The sequence below is a fragment of the Crinia signifera genome, chromosome 1, assembly GCF_055691185.1.
Source record: "Crinia signifera chromosome 1, ASM5569118v1, whole genome shotgun sequence".
Classification (NCBI taxonomy): Eukaryota; Metazoa; Chordata; class Amphibia; order Anura; family Myobatrachidae; genus Crinia; species Crinia signifera.
The window spans coordinates 372,991,046-373,014,633 of record NC_139217.1 but is presented as its reverse complement, the minus strand read 5'-3'; the positions used below and the strand labels follow the sequence as shown (position 1 = coordinate 373,014,633).

At 43.4% G+C, this 23,588-nt stretch overlaps 1 protein-coding gene across 1 annotated transcript in view; it reads left to right on the top strand.

Annotated features, from left to right (window-relative positions):
• RHOF (ras homolog family member F, filopodia associated) overlaps window positions 1-23,588 on the top strand; it is a 53,527-nt gene that overhangs the window by 18,635 nt on the left and 11,304 nt on the right. The window contains exons 2-3 of the mRNA XM_083151302.1: window positions 2,087-2,174; window positions 19,749-19,858. Coding sequence (XP_083007428.1) covers window positions 2,087-2,174; window positions 19,749-19,858 — 198 coding nt within the window. The remainder of the gene's footprint in view (window positions 1-2,086; window positions 2,175-19,748; window positions 19,859-23,588) is intronic.

Genomic DNA, 23,588 nt, shown 5'->3' with positions numbered 1-23,588 from the left:
CTGGCCCGCAAGCTCTTATTGACGGACGGCCCAGTCACAAGGATGCACAGTAAGGTGTAGGAGAGATGCGCGATGCGCACTCTCCTCCCCTCAGAAGGAGAAGGGATTCAGGGAACCGGCAGCAGGGGGGACTGGGACGGACGCTGGGTGGCGGGCAGCAGAGGGAGCAGGAGCCACACTTTACAAGGGGGAGAGCCGCATGAGGCTCAAGAGCCACAGGTTGGCCACCACTGTCCTAGAGTCATTCACCCCCATGAAAATTGCTCAGTGTGTAGGCACTGAGCAATATCCAGGCCAGCGATGTGCATTTCATCAATGGCCATACATGCTGGGCAAAAATGCTCAGTGTGTATGGACCTTAAGAGATGCATAACTTGTTGCTATTCAGTTTTTTATGCTGAGGACCCACCAAGCAAAAATAAGTACTTTCATTTCTGACTCAATTTGTGATTTGACCCAGAATCACAGAGATTAGATTAGTGCATAGAGAATGTGGCCAGAACTGCTTTTATTATACAGAATTATGTGTACACACTGTTCAAGGAAAGGGTTTGTGGACATAACAAAATATAAATGAGAATTAATATGGCTTTCCTCAGAGTACAGCACAGTGGTTCTAAAACTTTCTTTGCTCAGTGTCCTTTGGGTTTGATTAGTTTATAATGTCCTTAGGCTGGCGGCAGAAACAGTTGTACAAGCTTTTTAACTGGGATGCAGTAAGAATCCTGACAGTAAATTTTGGAATTAGGGTTCGGCACTAGGGGGAGGTTTGTGTGGGTGTGGTCTACAACACGTTGGTCGACATGGGTTAAGGTTGATATGTCATTAGGTCGACATGGGCAATGTCGACAGTCAAAAGGTCAACATGGGGTTTTGTCACAGTTATTTGACCCGAATGTGGACACAGTCGTCATGGACACTGAAGCGTAGACTGTGTCCCCTCGCATGGCTTGCTACGCTTGGCCCACCTTTTTTTTTCTCCCTCCACGCCCTAGTGGATGGTAGGGCATGAAATACCACCTGCCGGCTCAAAAAAACTGTGAAAAACCCCATGTCGACCTAATGCTTGTGTGGACCTAATGACCTGTCGATCACATGACCATTTCCTTTTTTTTTTTTTTTTAATAGGGCTAGGCTGCATGATGGATGAATTAAAGTGGTATGGGTCATAGGATCGACAGTATGAAAGTCAATATACATTAGGTTGGTAGGTCGACATAAGCATTAGGTCAACAGTCAAGAGGTTGACATGAGTTTTAAACAGGTGTTTTGTCCCTGCCATGGACACCATATCAGTGTACCGCATGGCTCGCTGCACTCACAGGCTTCAGGCACGGTGCCTCTCTGCGCTTGTCACGCTATTATATTCTCCCTCCACGCCCTAGTGGTAAGGTATGAAATATCGCCTGTTTTTGTAAAAAGTAAACATGAAAAACTCATGTCAACCTTTTAAATGTTGACCTAATGCTTGTGTCGACCTTCCGACCCTGTTGACCTATTTCATGTGTCATCATAAGCCTGTCTACCTTTTTAGTGGTCGACCTAATGTACATCCACAGAGTGACTGTATTCCGTTTAGAGGTAGGAGTACGGTTTAAAATACTCGACAGTATGTGTTGGGATGCTACTGCCGACATCCAGTCCAGCAGGATTAGGATTCCATCCCATTTTTACCGCATTGTTTCTGGTTGGCATCCACCAGCTGTAGTTTGACCTATAACATAGAAGTAGGGTGGGAGATTGTGGATTAGCAAGCCATGAAGCCTGCTGAGTATCTAAGGTGATAGACTGCTGACAGCCTCTGTGCTGTGCAGTAGCTGATGTTCCATAGCGGACAGCATAGCTGATAAATAGCTGCTGGTAAAGAGCCAGTGCTCGCTTTTTAAGTATGTTTTTTTTTTTTTCTTGTTGCCTTCTTTTTTTCTTTTTTTTTGTGTATGTGTGAGCAGGACACTTCCCTCTAGAACAGCCATGATTGCTAATACTCTTTTTTTTTTTTTCATCTCCCATACTCTTCAAAAATATATTCAATAACATGATTTGTTATTTTTACTAAGGACATGACTATTGTGTTTTGTTTTAACAGCATTATGCTCCATCCGTCTTTGAAAAATATACAACCACTATCACCATTGGAAACAAGGAAATCTTTCTGCACTTGTATGATACAGCAGGTAACTATTTCTGATGACTGAGTCATTTTTGAGGCAGCTGTTAAGGAAAATGATAGTCTGAAACAAATTGCAGTTTTATTAGGTACAGTTTGTCTTTTCTACTATGCATTAACATTTGTAGTGTTTTAGGAAACGTTACCTAATTCATTGATTTTTAGCTGCTCTTCTCTATTCATGTAATTTTGCAAATACTGATTTTGTATTCAAATTTCTGTAACTTTATCAATTGGCAGGAAACTGCGTTCTTGTGAGTAATCAGCCCAGTGGGTTGTGTCAACAGCCCATGGGCAGGAAGCTGCCAACGCTGACCCCAGCATGTTTACTTACTTGGGCCAGACTTAGGGCTCTGTTTAGAAATAATTGCAATAATAATCGGAGAACCTATACATGAACAACACTTAGAGGACAGTGGTTGCATTTATGCTGTCCCTACGAAGTCCCCATGTCTATCCTGTTTTTTTTCTAGTATTTCTTATGCTCCGATTTCACTTTTACAGCAGATGTAGGGGGTTATTCTGGACACTTGCGAAACCCTGGCCGGCCGCTGCCGCCCCCCCTTCCCCCTTGCAGCATGTGTTCGCATGCACTGGCTGCAAATGGATGTTTGATATAAACATCTATTGCAGGCTGCAGGGGAACACCCACATCATTTGATAGTCGGCAACCATCGAATGATGGCGAAGGTACAAGCTTATAAGAGTCACTTACATATGTGCGGACGCACGGGAGGAAGTGGGTGGCTGGGCGGTGATGTCGGCTGGCCGCCCCCCCCGCACCCGCATCATCGGGGCATTTGCATGAGAATGCCCAGGAAACACCGGGCGTTCCCATATGTAAATGGCCCATCCCACACCCCCCGCCCTCAATGTTGGGTGAACAGTTTTATTCCCCCGTGGCTGCATGCACAGACACAAAACATCAGCCCCGTGCGAACGAAGGGGGCGATGCAAACAGACCAGAATAAGGTCCATAGTGTGTTTTACACACACACACACACACACACACACACACACACACACACACACACACACACACACACACACACACACACACACACACACACACACACACACACACACACACACATAGTATATACACATAGTTCTCCTAATGGGACGTTGTTGATCCGTCTCAATGTAGGTAATATCTAAAAAGTAATGAGAACAGCGCTCTATAGTGTAGTAGATTAGTGAGTTCACCGTGATTTGTATTTCAATTGTGCGTACCATGTAATAAAGAAAATAGTGCTCATCAAATTACTGTTTTCCCTCCTTGGTTGAGCTGGTTACCAGGATCTTCCCGGCTATTATCCAGATTGGACCTTTTGTTTGGTCCCCCAAGTGAGTCCATAAGTGTGCTCCAATTTTTGTGCAGTGGTGATTGCCAAAAAAAAGAGAGGAATAAACTCCAATTAAATTTAAATGAGGAGTTTATAAAGTGCATAGACATAGAATAAAATTAGACTTCCATAAAGTGATTAGAGGTGTTTAAAAGAAGATTGGGTAGAGGCCTGTTCTTCTGCTATGTGGTGTCATTGATGTAGAAGATAATTGTGTTATCCTTTTGGTAACTTACTTTCCTAAAACCTTCCACATGATTTAAGTGAAATTATACTTGCTAAATAGTCCCTTTGTGACAATCCTGTCCCTCTGTTCATGCGTGATCTAGTGTATCACAAGACATGTCAGCATACAGTATCACAGGACAATGTCGACATGTACAGTGTATGGGATTGTGTCATGTTTTTGTACATATGTGAGTGGAAAGGTTTTCTTTTTGTTGTGCTAGCCATACATCAGGACGACCTGCTCACAATCATTACTTGTGCGCAGATTTCTCTTCAACAAGACCACAGGGGAATGCCCACATCTTTCAATGTTGCGGACCACCAAATGATGTGGACAGTGCACGCGTATGTAAGGTTACTCTGAGCATTCTTACATATGCGTGCACGTTCACCAGATGTCAGATGCCCCCCCCTCCCCCCACATCATGGCCTCATTAGCATGAGAACATGATATGGGAACACTGGGTGTTCCCATATGCAAAAGGGGCTGCCCCCACCCACCCGCTATCCTGGGTGTGCTACCCAGCGATCATGTGCAGAAATGCGCATGCGCACTGAAACAACATCGGTCCCCATTGCGAACGAACTATGTGATTTATCTATATATGAATAATCCAGTGCTGAATTGTATATCGAAAAAGACACATTTAGGGAGCATACACACGGGTGATTTTGGTCCTATTTCTAAGTGATCTGTCTAGATCGCTTAGAAATTAAGCAAGGATCGCTTCTTGTGTAGGCCTCCGAGTGATGGCGATGCGTGGTCCCGCACATCACCATCGTCAAGTTTTGTTTATATGTCATACACAAAGTAAACGTACAATAAAATGTGCTGGATGAAAAAGTTGGTCAACTCAGCAAAAATAACACACTGAATACAAAAATGCAACATGAAGGTATGCATTTAAGGATACAGAATCTAAATAAAATACAAATGGCACAAATCAGGATTAAAATACAGTGCTATGGGTTAAAGTTCAATAACCTAATGGACTGAGGATAGAAACAATTTTTGAGTCTTGTAGTACGAGCAGCCATTCTCCTGTACCTCCTCCCCGATGAAGAAGGAGAAAAATAAAGTGGTAAAACATCAGGAAAACTGTTTTATAAGGGCTAATATGATAACGCCCACTGATACATCATACTGTATGTGTGGTGATGCCTTTAGTGGCTCTTTCATATCTAACAACAACAACTTTTGTTATAATGCTAATTAAAACCAGCATTCATTGTACTATAAGTATGCATTTGAGCTTGATGCACCCTTTACAAACATAAGTATATGCAGAGTTTGTAGTTAGAGCATGTCAGGAATGCAAAGTCTAGGGCAATTTTTCCAAGCTTCACCGTCACTTTATTTTTCTCTGACTCAAGAATCGTGTACTGCAGGCTTGGTGACAAATAGATCATTGGTATTCTGCAACTGCTTTAAAAGCCCCTAGAAATGGCATGTCCTCTCCTGAAAGTTACACGGCTACTTATCCTAAGGCATCAAAACAAGTCTATAATTAGCTGCATCTTTTCCATTCTTCGGTTATGAGAATGTTGTTTATGACTAAGATGGGCCTAGTAAATATTTCTTAGCTCCAGAAAATGTTACCTGTGTTAAGGACCTCATACATCTTTGACAAACGTCACAATTTTTCTCTGTCCCAACACCTGAATCGGGAATATTCAGCAAGTTTAAAAACCACGATTCCCCATCTTGACTGAAAATGGACAGGGTCTGCAAATTGCGGATTTGATAAACTCTTCTGGTTTATGGTTTTAATGACTTTTCCATCAGCATATCTGCAGCTAATTTTCTTTGCTTGTGCAAGGGTGCCGGACAGGATCCCGACAGTCATTTACCCGACGTCGGGATCCCAACTGTCAAAATGCCGACAGCCGGGTGCCCGCCGGCCACCCGCTATTTTCCCTCGTGGGGGTCCACGACCCCCATAGAGGGAGAATAGAATAGGTGGCTCGCGAGCCTGAAAGGGGATTTTTTGCGCTCGCCATGCTGTCTGACTCCGGGCAGTCGGGATAATGACTGTCGGAGTCCCATACCACACCCCTTGTGCAATTCAGTTAATCACTGTGATGTCGGGTGTTAATTCTACAATGCGTCAGTTGAGTGAAGTGTATGAAAAAGTGGGGAAGTCACCCTGAAACCCACAAAAAGTACCAAATTTTCTAGTGACCATAAGCAGAAGTATTGGTTCTTTTAAAAAGTTGTCAATTGCTGTTTTATATAAAAAAAATGTAAGTAATTCTGGAAAAACTAGCAAGTGTTTTGTTTTTTGGACAGGGACTATCCGCACACAGTTCGCTGAGGAAATTGCAACTAGGCAGTGAAATTCATCAGAATGGTGCTCGGTACTAACCTTGTATCGTGCTTTTTTTTAACCAGGCTCAACTCGTATTATGTCTAGTTGTTGTAGCATTATTTTTATCATGTTAAGATACCCATACAATCCGCGATAGGCATCTTGCGTTTTCAACTAGATGTGATGCAGTGCTAAAGCACCGTGCATTTCTTAATAGATTATGGGCCGTATTCAATGAGAATATTGATGGCGTGCAGCGAATCCTGTTTAGGATTCGCTGCACACTCGCCACTGCCCGCCTTGTTCCGGAGCCTCGCTGTCCCCCCTATTCAACGTCGCAGGGGCTCGCTGCCCCTGACGATGAGTGTGAACCCCTGCGGCGGATGCCGCAGGGAGCCTGAGGAAGGTGGCAGGCAGGGAGATGGAAGTCTCCCTGCCTGCCCCAGAATGTATGTGGGGCGGGGAGGTGGGCTCCCCGTGAGCCAGGCAGCACAGGCTGCCCCCCCGGGAGAGCCAACAGGGGACCAGGTATTCACTGCACCCGATCATGCATATATAATGATTGGGTGCAGTGGATATATGAATATCTAATGAGCCGCTCTCGGCCCCCTGCTGGCTGCTCTGTGTAAAAAATATATATTTTTTTATTAAATATATATTCATGTGCTATAAGCACATGAATAAAAATAGCATGCCCCTTCTCAGAATAAAATTCCTGATTTTTTTTTTACACCAAATGTAAAAAAAAAACAACTTTATTTTAAAAGTTCACTTTCCACTTCACCATGAAAAGATGGCGCTTTGCTACACGGTGAGGGACGGCCAAAATCACTTCACCGTGCAAAGACGGCGAGAAGTGCACATTGAATAGGGTGATTCGCTTTCTGACCCCAAAAAAATCACCTTCCAACGCGAAAATAGCACAAATTCGCCGTGAAACAGGGTGAATTATCCTCATTGAATACTGCCTTATGATGCAATCTAGTTAAAGTATGGGCATTACATACAAAATGTACCGTGTATGGGCGGCTTTAGTCAGCCGATATTTTTTATTATTGTTTTGGAGCTGTGATATTTTATCTTTCTCCACAATTTCCAATGAATTTTTCAGTAACCCTTTCATACTGTAGCTGCATCAATATGACATACATATGTATATACAGTATGTGGTGCCTGGACTGATCGGGGATGCTCTGAGTTGTAACTGTATTTCGTTTGAAATTTTACATCTTATTCGCATCAGCAGTGCAGCGAAACGCTGCTCAGTGTAATGGAGAAACTACTCTGTGACTGTAAACGTGCAGGTTAAACACTCATGGCCAAATGTAATATCCACGGAGTTCGGGGGCTGTGTGGGATGCCGGCTGAACTCAGAGTTTCTTTTTTTTTAAAGTGGCAACTATTTTACAAGGCAAAATGATACATTGTAAATGAATTCCCCTTTAAAAAAAAAAAAACCTTTGAGTTCAGTCCGCATTTGGCCATCATAGTCCGTTGCATGCAGGTGTACAAATGTCATACACCCTAATGATCAGTGGGCTTCAGAGTTGATCCCTGATGTGCGAATTCGCAGATTGAGTGATTATCGATTGACCAGGCAGGCGTACGGATCGTAGCACGTATGCACAAGCTAAAACCACAACACAAATAGCGTATGTATCATCATCATCCCCTCACAATTTGACTGACGGGAAGCTGGCGTTTGGGGGTGGTAACCTGCCGTTTTCTGGGAGTGAGAAAAAAACCACAGGCGTGCCCAATCATTTTAAGGGAGGATGTGTGTGATGTCGGCGCCAGCCTGTCTCTGTTACAGATGAGTGGTCGGGTAAGACTTACATTTGCACAGATTGGAGAAGTCATTTGATGGTTCTGAAATTGCATATGCATCAGGATAGCGATATTCTCACAATTTATTCACCGATTTACACAGGGCGGGTTTTCTTTGCAGATGAGCGATCAACACTAAACACAGGCCCTGTGATCACTAGCAATGTAGTTTTGTCTCTTCTAAAAAGAGGTGTGATGCAGCCGATTCCCCAATATCTGTCGCGATGAAGGGGCATTGATGAAGCAACAGTAAGAATGTACCAGCATCATAGGAATTTATATGGAGAAACACAATGCTGCTATTTTAATTCCAGTCATTATAGTCGGGCTTTCATTTTAAACTTGGCTTGTCTGGTCAGTAATCCACATCTGATGAGGTATTGTTGGATTACCGGCTTTAATATATATATATATATATATATATATATATATATATATATATATATATATATATATATATATATACAGTATATAAAATGCAGAGGTATATTTAGATAGTGACTGTCTTAAATCTACACATTAAGCTGTAAAGTATTATTTAGAATTCCCTGTTAAACTATATAAATCTCTTCTCTTTCTGTTCTCTTTAAAACAATGATGGTGCTTACATTATCTATGGCTGTACTAAACGACTATGAAATGTTTCATCTACCCCAGAGAAATTTAAGGAATGTTTTGAAATCTAAACAAGCCTTAAAGGTTTGGATTAATAAACAGGAACTGTAGGCCCGTTACTACTATTATTATACTTTATTTATATGGTGCCACAAAGTACATAATAAATGAGCAAAACAAGAAAACAGTGACTGGCAGTACAAAACGATGTAGGACAAAGTATATAAAGATTGCTGTATCAAGGTGGCACAAACCGGGTCAGGGGCTGTTGAAGAGTATGAAGTAAATACTAGTTGTAAGCTGGCAATACATTAGTGCTGTGGTTCCCAAACTTTTTTGAATCACGGCACCCTAAATTATTAGATTTTTTTTTTATGGCACCCCTTGACCAAAAAACAATGTAGAAATACAAAATAAAATTAAGTAGGTTCTGTTTATCGGTCATCATTCGGGTCAGGTGAGGGACCAGATTGGCTTCTGTTTGTACAGTACACACATGATTGGCAGCCACCATCACTGGTTTTGTCTATTACATGTACAATTTCAATTTGTCCTGGACTACCAATTCCTGGCACCCCTGCAAGAGGTACCCCAGGGTGCCACACAGTTTGGGAACCACTGCAGTAGTGCGATTTGCCCACTTTTTTCACCGAATTTCAATGGATCGGCCAAGAAATCTGTGGCCTAATCGCATGTGTTTTCACATCCGTGCATCGGATCAGAATTGTAGATTGGACATGTTGTACCTCCGACCATTGACTCGGACAACTTCCCGGCAGCGGGGAATGGGAACGCATGCGATATACCTCATGCAAAATATCCGCATACAATATATCATATGTGATCCTGCCACTCGGGAAGCTCCTGGGAGGTTCAAGGGGCATCGAATGCGACTTCTCCCCTCAGAGAAGTCGCTTAATGTATGGGGGCTTAAGTAAGAGAAGGAAAAGCACATGAGGGGTAGAGGGTCCTGCTCGTTAGATCAGGGGAATACAGACATAGGTGTCCTAGATGTGCATTACCTGACCCAGGCACTAGCAGAATAAGACATCTCCCAAATTTATTACATTTACAGGCCCCAGAAGTGTCCGTAATAATTAGAAGTTTGTCAGTAGACAGACCAGCATTACAATGCAGAATGTTTTTTCCTTATGCGACAGGAAGTATATTGTCATCATTATGTGTGGCAAGTGTTTTGCAGCGTGTTCCTTACATTTCACAAGGCCACGTATTTTTGTTTGAAGTGTGACTACACTATTACATAGAAGTTTAGTCTAACTGTGAAGTTGGCTTTTACAACTTGAAGCCTATAACTATGTATTTCTGTTAGTAACCATATATGCAGCAAATTGTAAGCACTTCTCTGTGTTGTCTGCAATGTTTGCATTCTGATTGTATTCTCTATGAGCAGCTACCCAGTGACCACTTCCCAGGGCTGACGTGTGTGCTGTATGTACTTCTCAATAGCTATTATTTAGCTTCACGTGAACATTACATTTAATGAAGGATATGAAAATGCAGTCCTCATTATGGGGATATGGTTACTAGGTCCACCATTAAAGGTCGTCGGGACTTAGGGCGATATGAGAAATAGGTTGACGGGGTCAGAAGGTCGACGCAAGCATTAGTTGGACAATGGGAAGGTTGACAAAGTTTTTCACTTTCCCCCCCCCAAAAACCAGGCGGGATTTCATATCCTACCATCCACTAGTGCATGATGGGAGAACAGTATAGTGTGCCAAATGCAGCGAGGCACCGTGCTCGAAGCATGGTGAGCACAGCGAAACACTGACACGTTGCCAATGTCGACTTGTGTCGCTGTTACTTATGTTTACTGTGCCTATATGTTTTCAAGTAAAGATGCAGCTTCCGACTAGCTATATAGAAGCTACAGTAAGGCCTATGATTACCTCCATGCTGCGAGCACCATACCCTCTTCCCCTCACCTAGGTATTATATGATGACCAATATAAGACTTTATCACTGCTGCATAGCTAGGAACAGTAATGTAAATTGTGTGGGTTTCCTGCATTTATTTTGGTGTCCATATTTAGATTTTGTCACGTGGCCCCTAAGTCAGTGTGCTATGTCCCTATGCATAGCTCGCTCCGCTCACCGCGCTTTCTGACAGGTGAAAAAGTAAAAAAATAAAAAAAATTAACTTTTTGTATGTCATTGTTGACGCTGTGCATGTTGACCATATACTGTTGACCTATCACTGTCAACCGGATACCTTTATTCCATACTAGTTACTGTACCATAACTAAAGTCGGCACTGGTGGTTGTTAACGCTCCAGTGGAGAAATACTTGAATTGCTCCATTAGGCACCATCTATTGACTGCCTATGCGCAACCTTGTATTCCCGCCATAGAGACGACGATACGAAAAACAAATATTAGTCGGAAAATCTTCTTTATTTCTTTCAAATCAATATGATTAGGTTTAGTTTAGTCTGAGCTGAAAATACTGACTGCAGGTAATGAACATTTTACACTGGGAATTAGGCCATTGCTTGCTATAGTTGGATGGCTGGCGGTGTTATTTATTTATTTATTTTATTTATTTATTATCAGTTTGTTATATAGCGCACAAATTACGCAGCGCTTTACAGAGCATAGTTATGAACAAAACACAGAACGAATTACATTACAAGACAATTTAGGACAAGTACATGGTTAATATGGATAGTTGCATCAGGGGAAAGGACACTGAAACAATCATCAGGGTGGCAGTGGTTTATATATTCTAAGAAAGGCACATGAGGAGAGAGGGCCCTGCTCGTGAGAGCTTACATTCTAAAGGGGAGGGTTAGACAGACAGGGGTGACACAGAAGGGGGAGAAGTGAGCATAAACAGGTTAAGGTGAGAAATGGTCAGGTTTTATGTCCTGTTATGTGTGTTCTGTTTGGTGCAGCATATAGACCAGCATCCATTGTGTAGAAGTATGCTTTCTGATCATTCCTGCATCAATGTGGACTGACATGTTTGAGAAACACCCTGTGATAAATGTATACAGTTGAAGCTTAGAGAGGAGTTGGCCTATATATTTAGCCTTACCACGAAATGTTATGCACATTCCAGGCTACCACAGACTGTCATGCTTGTTAAAAGGAAAACCAGATTTTCTGCAAATGTGTCTCCTTCAGTTGTAGTCTGTGTGACTATTGACACAGTGTAAATTATTATCCAGCTGTTGGTCTGGAGGAGCAAGTGGCCCAGCAGCTTTCCACCAGTAGCCGCAGCATAAATAATCTGGGCAGATGTAGTTTGTCTATATAGTGAATACAACATATGATCAATATAAAAACCATGACCTATATATTATACACAGTGCATGGCTGGGCACTCTATTGACCACTGCAGTATGAGCATGGTTTTCTAATGACAGTTGTACAGTCCCAACCCTGTAAGTTCCAGTGGTTTTGGCATGGGTACATTCACCCTCTAACATCCTTTATCACCTTTGTAGATTAAATCCACCCTCCTCTTGCGTATTGAAACTATTACCTCTATAAATAGCCCTTACAAACACACGCACACACATACACACACACACACCTCTCTTTATTTACAACCCCCATGTATTTCAGAATGTGGAATCTGGGGTGAGAAACCACTTCACAGAAAATTGATGTTGAAATAGAAATCAAATAATGGAAAAAAAAAGTTGTTTCGAAATTATCTTTAGTTGAAGTTTGGACTGGAAAGATGAATATATATTTACTGGTTTTGAAACTAAATATATTTCTTAATTTCTCCACCTTTTCTAGCTGACTGGTGTTCAAGTGTTTGGGTATAAGTAGTGCTTAACATTCCTGTACATCTGTGAAGCATAAACCTTGAAGGACGTGTACCACAGTGGTAATTATGTGAGGCCAGTCAGGGTGGGTGAGGTCTGTTGTCTGCCATTAACAGAGCACTATACTTTGGGCATTTTCTGTGTCTGGGTGGAATTTAAAGAGAACATTCCAACCCTCCCCCCCAAAAAAATTAGATACATATCTTGAAAAAAAAAATTATATATATATATTTCCTCCTTGTTGTTTGTGTAAATGGCTAATTTGTATTTAAGATTTTAAAAGCCAAGTTTGTTTAAAGTAGGGATGGCCAGGCTTTTGTGACCTGGGACCCATTTTCATGTACTAAGCTGCACAATCACTTACAATGAGACTTTATCCAGCTTCTCCCCCAGCCTCAGAGACTGCTCCATGGAGCTGTTATTCAACAATGTCAATGCTCTGTACTGTAAGTCCCCTTTTTCGTGTGGTTCCCAAACTTTTTGAATCACAGCACCCTAGAGCAGTGGTTCACATCCTGGGGTAATTGTAAGTACTTGAAAATAATAATGGTAATGGCGGAAAAAGATGTAGTAGTCTCCCGATGGTGGAAGAAGTTCCCATTGCCGTTGAGATGAACCACTTTGTTACTTCCAGTTCCGTCTGCAGCGTCTCCTCATGCTTTTACTACCTGCGCTGCCATCAGACATCACTGTTGATCTGTCCTTCGCTGACATGGTTGGAGGAAGCAGCAGCAGCGGGATTAATCCGACAGGAATTAGCGGGAACCCCTTAGACAGTACACAGCCAGCTGCCAAACACAGAGGGACCTGATTCCTGACCGCACACTACTCCTCTATGACTTCTTAATATAAGGGCTCACTTCCATTCCACTCTTCAGTACTGAGGATATTTCAAATTGAGAGTAGGGGGTACTCCTGCCCTAGAGTATCAGTATTTTTCTCCTTTATTCACAGGGGACACTGACATCTGCATTTATATTGGGTAAAAGAGTGTTAGCTAGGAGTCTGTCCTTTAAGGTTTTAGTTGAAGGGATGTAGGCTCCTCCCCTCTACTTCCTCCCAGACCTCAGTCTTCGAAAAAGTGCCATAGGAATTAGATCCCTGGTGCTTGGTCTCCTCATGGGAGGCTGAGTTTTTATTTCATAGTGTTTTCTACTGTGAACAGACAGGTTGCCGCTGTTTGTCTTGCACTGTGGGACACCCCTGATGGGTCCGGTTGTCACCATCCTCACACGTCCGCGCCATCTTTCCCACATAAGGCTTTATGAGTCCCAGTCTCTGGTGCATATAGCCACAGTCCAGGGCCAGCGCACCTTCCACAGCCACTGTAAGTGCACTTACATTGCTGGTGGAAGTGTTTTCTAACGGAGTGTCGGTAGGGATGTTAATCTGGGGATTGGGGCTCTTCTCTACTTTATCCTTGTTTTTTTCTGTGGGTGTGTGGCATGTTACTGCTATTATGACAGGCAAGAGAACTTCATCTAAAGTGCCCCAAAAACCATTATTTTGCAAACACTGCGAGGAAATGTTTTCTCCTCACATAAAAGGGGTTAATTTTTGTGAAGCCTGTTATGATCTGCTGGTCCCTCAGAGGTGCAGACACCTGCCTCTGTACCTCCTAAGAGGGACATCATGTTTTCTGAATTAGCCCAGTCCTGCAGAGACAGAGAGTTTTTTGATAATCACCTCACATCTTTTACTACTATAGAGCCATCTTGGGCCAGGGCCCTAGTTACCTCGTGGACTCCTTAGTTAAAACAGTTAACTCCCCACCTTCAGGCTTCTCTTTTGCCTAGGAAAAGGACTATTCCTCTAATTGTACATTCAGACGAGGATGGTCCTGAAGAGTGGGAGTTTGTTCAGAATCTCCTTGTACAGGACCTTGAGGAGGATTCTAAGGGTATTGAGGTCTTGATTAAAGCAGTACGTCTTACACTTAACATGGTAGACACTGAAGCCCAGCTCAGACATCTCTTTTTAGTAGACACAGAAAAGCTGCTCTTACTTTTCCTGTGTCTGAAGATCTGGAACGTCCTTTACGAAGGCCTGGAAATCTCCAGACAAAAAAGTTCCAACTGTCTAGACGGTTAAAGTTTATACTATCCATTTCCAGGGGACTCCCACGATAAATGGGAGACTTCACCTCCTGCAGATATCTCTGTGTCTCACTTGTCCAAAAAGTCCACATTGCCAGTTCCAGGGGCAGTGGCTTTAAAGGATTCTTCAGATCGGAGGCTTGAAACCTTGCTAAAAAAAATTTGTGACAGCTGGGATTCTCTTATACCCTGCTTTAGTGGCTTCTCAAGTCAACAAGGCAATGGAGAAATGAGATGAACTACTGACTACAGCCCTAGAGGAGGACCGTCCTTGGGCCAAACTACTAACCCTGGTGGAACACATCAGGGAATCATCTGTCCATTTAGGGGAGGCATCCCAGGATGTGTCTGAATTGGCTGCCAAGATATTGGCTTCTTCTATTTCACGCACGCTATGGCAGGCGGAAGCAGAAAAGGGCAATGGAATCCCTTCCTTACTCGGGCGATGCCCTGTTTGGACATGAGCTAGATAAACTCTTTGCTCAGGCCTGGAGGGTAAGACCCTCTTTTTTTTTTTTTTTGTAATCTTTTTATTGTAATTTTCAATAAACAACATACATACATGAAGAGGAAAATTGTTATTTGCATGTAAATTTGTACAATACGTATAATCCAACAGTTCAATAAGTGTCAGGTGCCAAGACCCTCTTTTTACCTTCAGCTCCACCTCCCCTGAAGTGTGCATTTTCGGGCTCCCCAAAATTCAAGGGTATGTCTAGAGGCTCCTTTTTCTTCAACCAGAGGCAGAGGTAGACGTGCCCTTGCTTCCTCGCTGTCTTCCACAGCTGCTGCACATCACCCAGAGCTCAAGTCCACAGATAAACCCTTGCCATGACGGGCTCCCCACCCACCTGGGGCACCCCAGAGTGGTAGCTCATCTATTCGTCTTTTGAGATCAGTGGTTACAGACTTGCAACCACAATTGGTTCTGGAATATAGTCATCTGCGGGTACTGGAATCCCGGTTCCAGAAGGTCAGCACGGAATGGGTTTCTTTTAGTCTTTTTGTCGTGCCAAAACCAGACGGCTCAGTTCTGAACGATTTTGTGATTTACCGAAAATTCAAGATAGAATCGTTACATTTGGTTGAGCGTCTGGAACCTTTGGAATTCATGAGATCATTCGATATCTAGGATGCATACCTGCATGTCCCCATTTGGGATCAACATCAACTGTTCCTTAGATTTGCAGTTCAGGATCTACAATTTCAGGCCCTCCCTTTTGTCCTATACTCCGCACCTCGGGTGTTTACCAAAATGATGGCAACCTTACGATTATAGGGTATCACAATAGTTCCCTACCCCGGCGACCTGTTGCTAAAAGCCTCCTCAATAGAAGAGTTAAGAAGAGATTCTTCCCACACTTGTCACTTTTTGATCCAACATGCGTGGATTTTAAACTTTAAAAAGTTCTAACTATTACCCACTCAGAGGCTGTTGTTTCTAGGATTGATCTGGATACTGTCTAGGTAAAAGTTTTTTTTTCTTCCACTAGAAAAGGTTCAGTCCTTAGGAACTAGTCAGACAGGTGTTACGGGAGCACAGGGTCTCAGTTCATCTTTGCACGCGACTACTTTCGAAGCCATTCCGTTTGACCATTCCACTCCAGGACTTTTTACTTGGATGTTCTCAAACAGTGGTTAGGATCCCACCTTCATCTACACAAGATGGTGGTGTTGGCACTGGAAACCTGGTTGTCTCTCCATTGGTGGTTAAACACCAAAAATCTCTTGCAGGGTCGCAGCTTTGCAAGTTGGGAATGGACGATATTGATGACTGGCGCCAGTCTCCGAGGCTCGGGGGCGGTAGTCCTTCAACATCATTTTTAGGGCCGTTGCTCCCATCAAGAGTCCAAACTACCCATAAATATTTTGGAACTCAGGGCAATCTATCTGGCCTTGACACAGGCACAACCCCTGCTTCAGAGGATGGCCACCAGGACAATGCTATGGCTGAAGCTTATATTAACAATCAAGGAGGTACTGGAAGCCGTCAAGCCATGCGAGAAGTACGCCCGATGCTTTCCTGGGCAGAACACCATTAATCTATCAGCCATATTTATCCCAGGGGTGGAGAATTGGGAGGCAGAAAACCTCAGCCGCGGGGATCTCTACCAGGGAGAATGGTCTCTCCACCTGATGGTATTTTTACAGCTGACTCGTCGGTGGGGAGTCCCCCAAATAGATCTTATGGCATCCAGACTGAACCTCAAGCTTCCTCTATATTGTTCGAAAACACAGTATCCCAAGGCAGTAGCGGAGGATGCCTTGACTATCCCATGAAACTATTCTCTAGTTTACCTGTTCCCGCCTTTTCCTCTCATACCCAGGCTACTCAGACAGATCAAACGGGAAACTACATCAGTCATCCTCGTCGCTCCAGATTGACTTCACAGACCATGGTACTCGGACCTCTATTGGCTCTTGGCGGACGATCCTTGGTGACTTCCACTGCAGGAAGATCTTCTTCTCCAACTAGAACCGTGCATCTTCCCTGACTTACCATGGCTGCGTTTAACGGCGTGGCTGTTGAATCTGAATTATTGAACAGTTATACCAACTATGCTGAAGGTGCGCAAGTATGTCATTTCTGCACATTACCACCGCATCTGGAAGGCATAAGTGGTCTGGTGCAAACACGAACAGTTGCCTACGGCTGTTTTCAGTCTGTCCTGCCTTCTTCATTTTCTACAAGCTGTTTTTTTTAAATGTATTCATTTGGGTACCCTCAGAGTTCAAATTTTGGCCTTATCGGTCTTCTTTCATCGCAAATTGGCATTGTTACCTGAAGTCCAAACATTCTTGAAAAGTGTTCTTCATCTTCAACCTCCGGTGGTGGCCCCCACGGCTCTTTGGGACCTCCCTTTTGGTTCTTCTTTTCTTAAATCTGAATGTGTTGAACCACTGGAATCCATCGATTTTACAATCACTCAGATGGAAAACGGTCCTTCTCTTGACCCTTGCATCAGCCAGGAGGGTTTTTGAACTGGGAGCACTCTCCTGTCGCTCTCCATTTTTGATTTTTCATGAAGCTAGAGCAGAACTAAAGTTGTCTCTTCCTACCAGCTAAATCAGCCCATTGTAGTAACCATTAATCGGGCAAGGACAGTGCCTTGGACGTTGTCAGAATTTTACGCATTTACGTGGACAGGACTGCATCGCTAAGGAAGTCTGATTCTTTGTTTGTTCTCTATGCTGGGAATAAGAGAGGCTGGCCTGCCTCCAAGGAGGCATATGTAGCGGCAAATATGACACCACCGGCATCAGTTTCAGCACATTCCACCTGCTCCGTCGTCCATCTTGGGTGGTGGCTTGGGGGTCTCATTATCAGTTGTGTAAAGCGGCCACCTGGTCCAGTTCTACAGGTTCGACATCTTTGCAAGGTCTGCTTCTCGCTTTGGTTGTGTGGGATTGGTCAGTGCTCTTCCACCCGGGCGGGTAGCTTTAGAAAACCCCCAATGTAAATACAGATGTCAGTGTATCCTGTGAATGAAGGAGAAAACAGGAATTTAGTACTTATGATAATTCCCTTTCTCCGAGTTCACAGGGGACACTGACTGTGCTGCGTCTTGTTTATGTGTTTCCTCCTCCTTCTCCTGAGGTCCCTGGTCTCTTCTCCTCCTCTGAGGCACAGTTTTTTTTTCTAAGACTGAGGTCTGGGGGGAAGTAGAGGGGAGGAGCCTACATCACTTCAACTAAAAACTTGCCCGACTCCTAGCTAACGCTCTCTCTATTCCCCAATGTAAATACAGATGTCCGTGTACCCTGTGAACTCTGACAAAGGGAATTATCGGTAAGTACCAAATCCCTTTTTTTTTTTCACGGCACCCCTATGCCAAAAGTTTTTTGTTTTTTTGGGGGGAGAAATTTAGAAAAAAAATAATAATTATGGAAATTGTGTTTATAGGCCACCCTTAGGGTCAGATATGTAGTCAGGGAAATGATTTGCTTATGTATACACATTTTAGGATTGGAAGTTACAAGTTTTGCCTATTAAATTGACCATAAATAATTTTCATTGGTCTTGGACCACCAACCCAAGTGCTGTCAACCCCCTGTGGCACCTTTTTTATAAATAAATAATAATGCATGTATACTTTGTGTGCAGATGAAAATGTCCTGAGTAAAGGATGCCTCATTTTCTTTGCATTGTATAAATATATGATAGTCTGCGGAATCTAATTATTTCTAAATTTGTATTTTTCCAAAATGATTTCAGAAATACATATCCTTATATCAATATATGCCCGCAGCGTGCTGTTTGTGTATGTAGTAATAGCTAGCCTGGCAATTCTAATTGTAAACAGAAATTGCAGCTTCAGTTCTCAAAGTCGGTCCTCAGGACCCCACACAGTGCATATTTTGCAGGTCTCCTCACAGAATCAAACAGATTAGCTTCACCTGTTTTAAAATGTGTCACTATGTTATGACTGCACCTGTGCATGTGCCGAATGACCTGGAAAACCTGAACCATGTGAGGTCCTGAGGATTGAGTTTGAGACCCTCTGCTTTAGATTATAGGTGTGCTGAAGCAACAATGGACTGGGTACAGTAGGTGGCTACTGGAAATAACAATGTTAAAACTGATTACAAAAAGAATGAGGAACACCATTTTGTATTCTAGGGGGAAAATCCCTGGTGTTTTTATTTTCTCCCTCAGGCTTATTTGGGTTAAAAGCGCATTCCATTCCATATAAGACAGTGTGCTTTCTTTTTTGATTGGTTGGGGGGTGTTCTGTTAATCTTTCCCCATTTATTTTCCCAACTAAACTATTTTATGTTGTGGTTTTATTTCTGACTGTTCTGTTTCCTGTCACAGGGCCTCCTCTACTAAATAAAACAGAAGGGGGAAATAAACTACTCATCTGCCTTCTATAAACTCATTACCTGCCTCAGAGCAAAACAGTCTGGGGATAGTTCTGACAAGAGTGAGGAAGGCAGCGCAGCCCTCATTATAAATCCAACCAGCTCCCAGCCTTGGGCATTTCAGTCCTTGCACAATCAGGGGCACTGGTGTGCACCAGGGAAGGGCTTTGTAGCAGCATTTGTGGCAATAGATGCGTCTATCCACCTCTGAGTCTAACCCCTCCCCTTCCTGCAAATACAATTCCCTGATATGATAAAACATCTAAAGATGTTAATGGTATTTTATTATAACTATCTCGCTGATCGGCATTACATTTTAAGGTGTACATACACTGCAAGGGTTGCGTGTTGAGTAAACCTTATACAGTTGTGTTCTGTATGTAGTGTGTGATCTCTGACAGGGCAAGTAGATGATGACAGACTATAGTGCATCCTCTTTCTTATCAAGTTCTGCACAATTGTGTATTGTCTGTAATGTGTGCTCTCTTCTATCACAGGGCAGGAAGATTATGACAGACTACGTCCTCTTTCTTATCAGGATGTTCATTTGGTTTTAATCTGCTATGATGTTACAAGCCCTACCAGTTTTGACAATGTATTAGTAAAGGTAAGGCTGAACTTCCCTTTTTTTTTCATTATATACAGTAGTTTATTCCAGAACACAGTAGGTATTGTGCAACGGCCTTTGCATGTCCCTTCTGATGGCCTTCACCTTCCAATAAAATGTATTATTTTGGATTTTAAATAATTACTGTAATTTGTAATGAGTGAAACTGAAAAGAGGTTACCGTAATCCTGTGGGTTTTTGTTTTGATCTCCAGTCATACAGGGAGTCGCCCAAGTACTGATGCTTCTTATAATAAGATCTGGGACAATTTTCAGAGTTTTGCTGAATTGATCTCTGCTTTTAATACAAATCCTACACCTCCAACAACTTTATATTCTGTTACACTCTCTTTAAAGAGTCCGTTTTGGAGACTTGTGGTTCTACACCTGGAGAACCACTTGTGGCTTCTGGCTTATACTGCACATATTATGCAAATTTGTGTCTCTTTGGCCATATAGTTCTATTCCCCGTTCCACCACATTGTTCTGGGAAAGGTCCTGAGGCCTAATCTGCCATTTCTGATGAGAGAAGCAACAGATGATTGGTTTTCTCTGAAAGAATTGGTAGGCACTGATTAAGTTACTTGCTAGTCTGCTCTGTGCAGACAGGGGTGTGGCTCGTTTGGTCTACAACAACTAGGTTGACAGGCATTGGGTCGACAGGCAGCAAGGTCGACACAAGCATTAGGTCGACAGTCAAAAGGTCAACATGGGGTTTTTCGCTTTTTTTAATCCGAATGTCGACATGGACACAGTTTGAAGTGCACCGCATCGCTCACACCACGGCCTAGTGGATGGTAGGGCATGAAATACCGCCTGTCGGCTCAAAAAAAACCCATGTCGACCTAATGCTTGTGTCGACCTAATACTTGTGTTGACCTTAACCCATGTCAACCTTATTGCCTGTCGACCTAGTGGTGTCGACCCAATGCTTGTCAGCTTAGTTGCTGTAGACCTAATGACCGTATCCCGCAGACAGTAGTCAGTCAGGCTGCAGGTGCTTCTATAGTGCTATAATACTGTTTATATTAAATGATGATTTTTCTACTGGTGTGTACACATGGTAGATATGCCGTGCTATGCGAGTCCTGATACGATCAGATCGTATCGGGACTCACATAGCATGGCATGCATGCAGTGGCACAATTTTGACTATATAGTGCAGATCTGCACTTTATAGTCAAGGCAGCCAAGACTATCTGCCTTGCGAAACGCGAACGCGCATCAGGATCGTAAGGGTTAAAACCCTTACGGTCTGCATGCGATGCTGACACGATGTTGACTATATTGTCCACATAGGGAGGCATATTGTACACACTATTACACACTCTGATGTTACTGCAGGCTAATGTTTTGAAAATAAACTTAGAAAGCCATCATACAAAGGGTATTTGTTGCAAATATTTTAATAACTTTGAGCTGTCACCTATGAGGGAGATGAAATTGCCACAACTACAAGTTACATGTCTGTTTCTAGTATCGCAATCCTTTAGATTAAGATTTGTTTTAATTTATTATTGAAATCCAGCTTTAATCCTTTGAGTGCCATGGGAATTAGTCATAGGTTTGCTGTGAAAGATATCATATCAAAATATCTGTTAAAAATGCCAGCTTCACTCACTGCGACTGTTCTTTTTTTTTTGGTTCTAAAATGTAACTAAACTTCAATGAATGGACTTGGCTGTATTTGTATTTATACTAAAAGAACAGTCGCTGTGAGCGATGCTGGCATTTTTGACAGATATTTTGAGGATCGCTCACGGCAATGTTGGCACTCATAGGGACCTGTTGAAACTTTACATTGTATGTATAGGCCAGGGCTCGACAAACCCCGTCGCCAGGTCGCCATGGCGACCAGATTTTTCTGTCTGGCGACTAGATTCTGCGGGATGTCACCTGACGCCTGCCGTCTATTGAGGTGATAGGTAGAGCTGCGACAGTGGTGTGTCTCATTTGCCGGCTATTGGAATCCCGCTCCCCCCCCCCTGCCCGCATAGCTGAGCGCCGCGGGTGTCAGCGCAGGAGCTGGTGTTAGCGCAGGAGCTACTGTCAGTAACATTCACTGCTCCAGCTCCTGCGCTGTGTGATTTGTCCCCCTAGCCTAGCTGAATGCGGCTCCCCCACTGCCCGCATAGCAGATCAGATACCTGCGGGTGTCAGCTGTTACGCCGGCTATTTGAATTCCACTCCGGCATAACTAAGCGGAGTGCTGCTGGGGAGGGCGCAGGACACTTGGCTTAACAGACACTACTCCAGCTCCTGCGGTGGCCGGCTACTAGTGATCCGAATTCAAATAGCCGGCTACTGCACACAGCTGACACCCGCAGGTATCTGATCTGCTATGCGGGCAGTGGGGGAGCCGCATTCAGCTAGGGGGACAAATCACACAGCGCTGGAGCAGTGAATGTTACTGACACCAGCTCCTGCACTGACATCCGCAGCGCTCAGCTGCGGACCCGATTCCTATTACGTTTATTTTGCAGGGTGCTGCGCCGTGGCCATTTTGTAACGAACTGTAAGTATAGTCTATATTTGAAAGCACCCGCCAATCGGAGCTCTGCTGCTAGCAGCCGGGGTCAGTGATTGGCTGAGGAGCTGGCTTCAGATTTTGAAATAGCTGCCGGGGTCATTGGTGGGAAAAGTGCAATCTCTGCTTCTCCCCTCAGCAGAAGAGGGCGGTGCGGTGAGCATTACTAGTGCACTACATCTCTGTCACTGCTGGGTGTGTTATACACTGTATATTTCACTGCTGGGGGTATTACATGTGTGTCACTGCTGGGGGCATTATATTAGTGTCACTGCTGGGGGGCATTATATGTGTGTCACTGCTGGGGGGGGCATTATATGTGTGTCACTGCTGGGGGCATTACTTGGGTGTCACTGCTGGGGGCATTACTTGGGTGTCACTGCTGGGGGGATTACATGGGTGTCACTGCTGGGGGGATTACATGTGTGTCACTGCTGGGGGCATTACTTGGGTGTCACTGCTGGGGGCATTACTTGGGTGTCACTGCCGGGGGCATTACTTGGGTGTCACTGCTGGGGGCATTACTTGGGTGTCACTGCTGGGGGCATTACTTGGGTGTCACTGCTGGGGGCATTATTTGGGTGTCACTGCTGGGGGCATTATTTGGGTGTCACTGCTGGGGGCATTACTTGGGTGTCACTTCTGGGGGATTATATGTGTTAATGCTGGTGAAATTATGGCGATGGCACTATTGGGATAATTATATCTGTGTCACTATTGGCAGCATGGCACTACTGGGGCATTATTACTGTATAATGTGCCCTGCCATAAAAAAATCAAAGAGTGAACACTATTTGCCCGCATTGCTGAGTGGAGTTCAGCTCCGTCCTCATCAGGTGTAAGCACAGGAGCTGGTATAGTGACAATGAGTAGTTTTTTTCTTTTTTAAATGTGATATTTTGAAAGGGACAATCGGGGTTCATTTACTAAGCATAGGTTGTTATGGTGCTGTTTTGCAAACTGCCATTGTTCAAACCCTGCTCCCACTGCAATTCTAAAAAGAGCTATACATACTGCATTTCTACAATAAAAGTCAGTAACTGCATAATGTCAACTACATTTTTGTTGAAATTATCCAGTTACTGGCTTTATTCTAGAAATGCAGTATATATTGCTCTTATGTGCATAGTAATAGCTTGTTTGACTGCAGTTGAGGATCAGGAATTATATTAGTGTTCATTATTAAATCTCTGCAGCATATTTA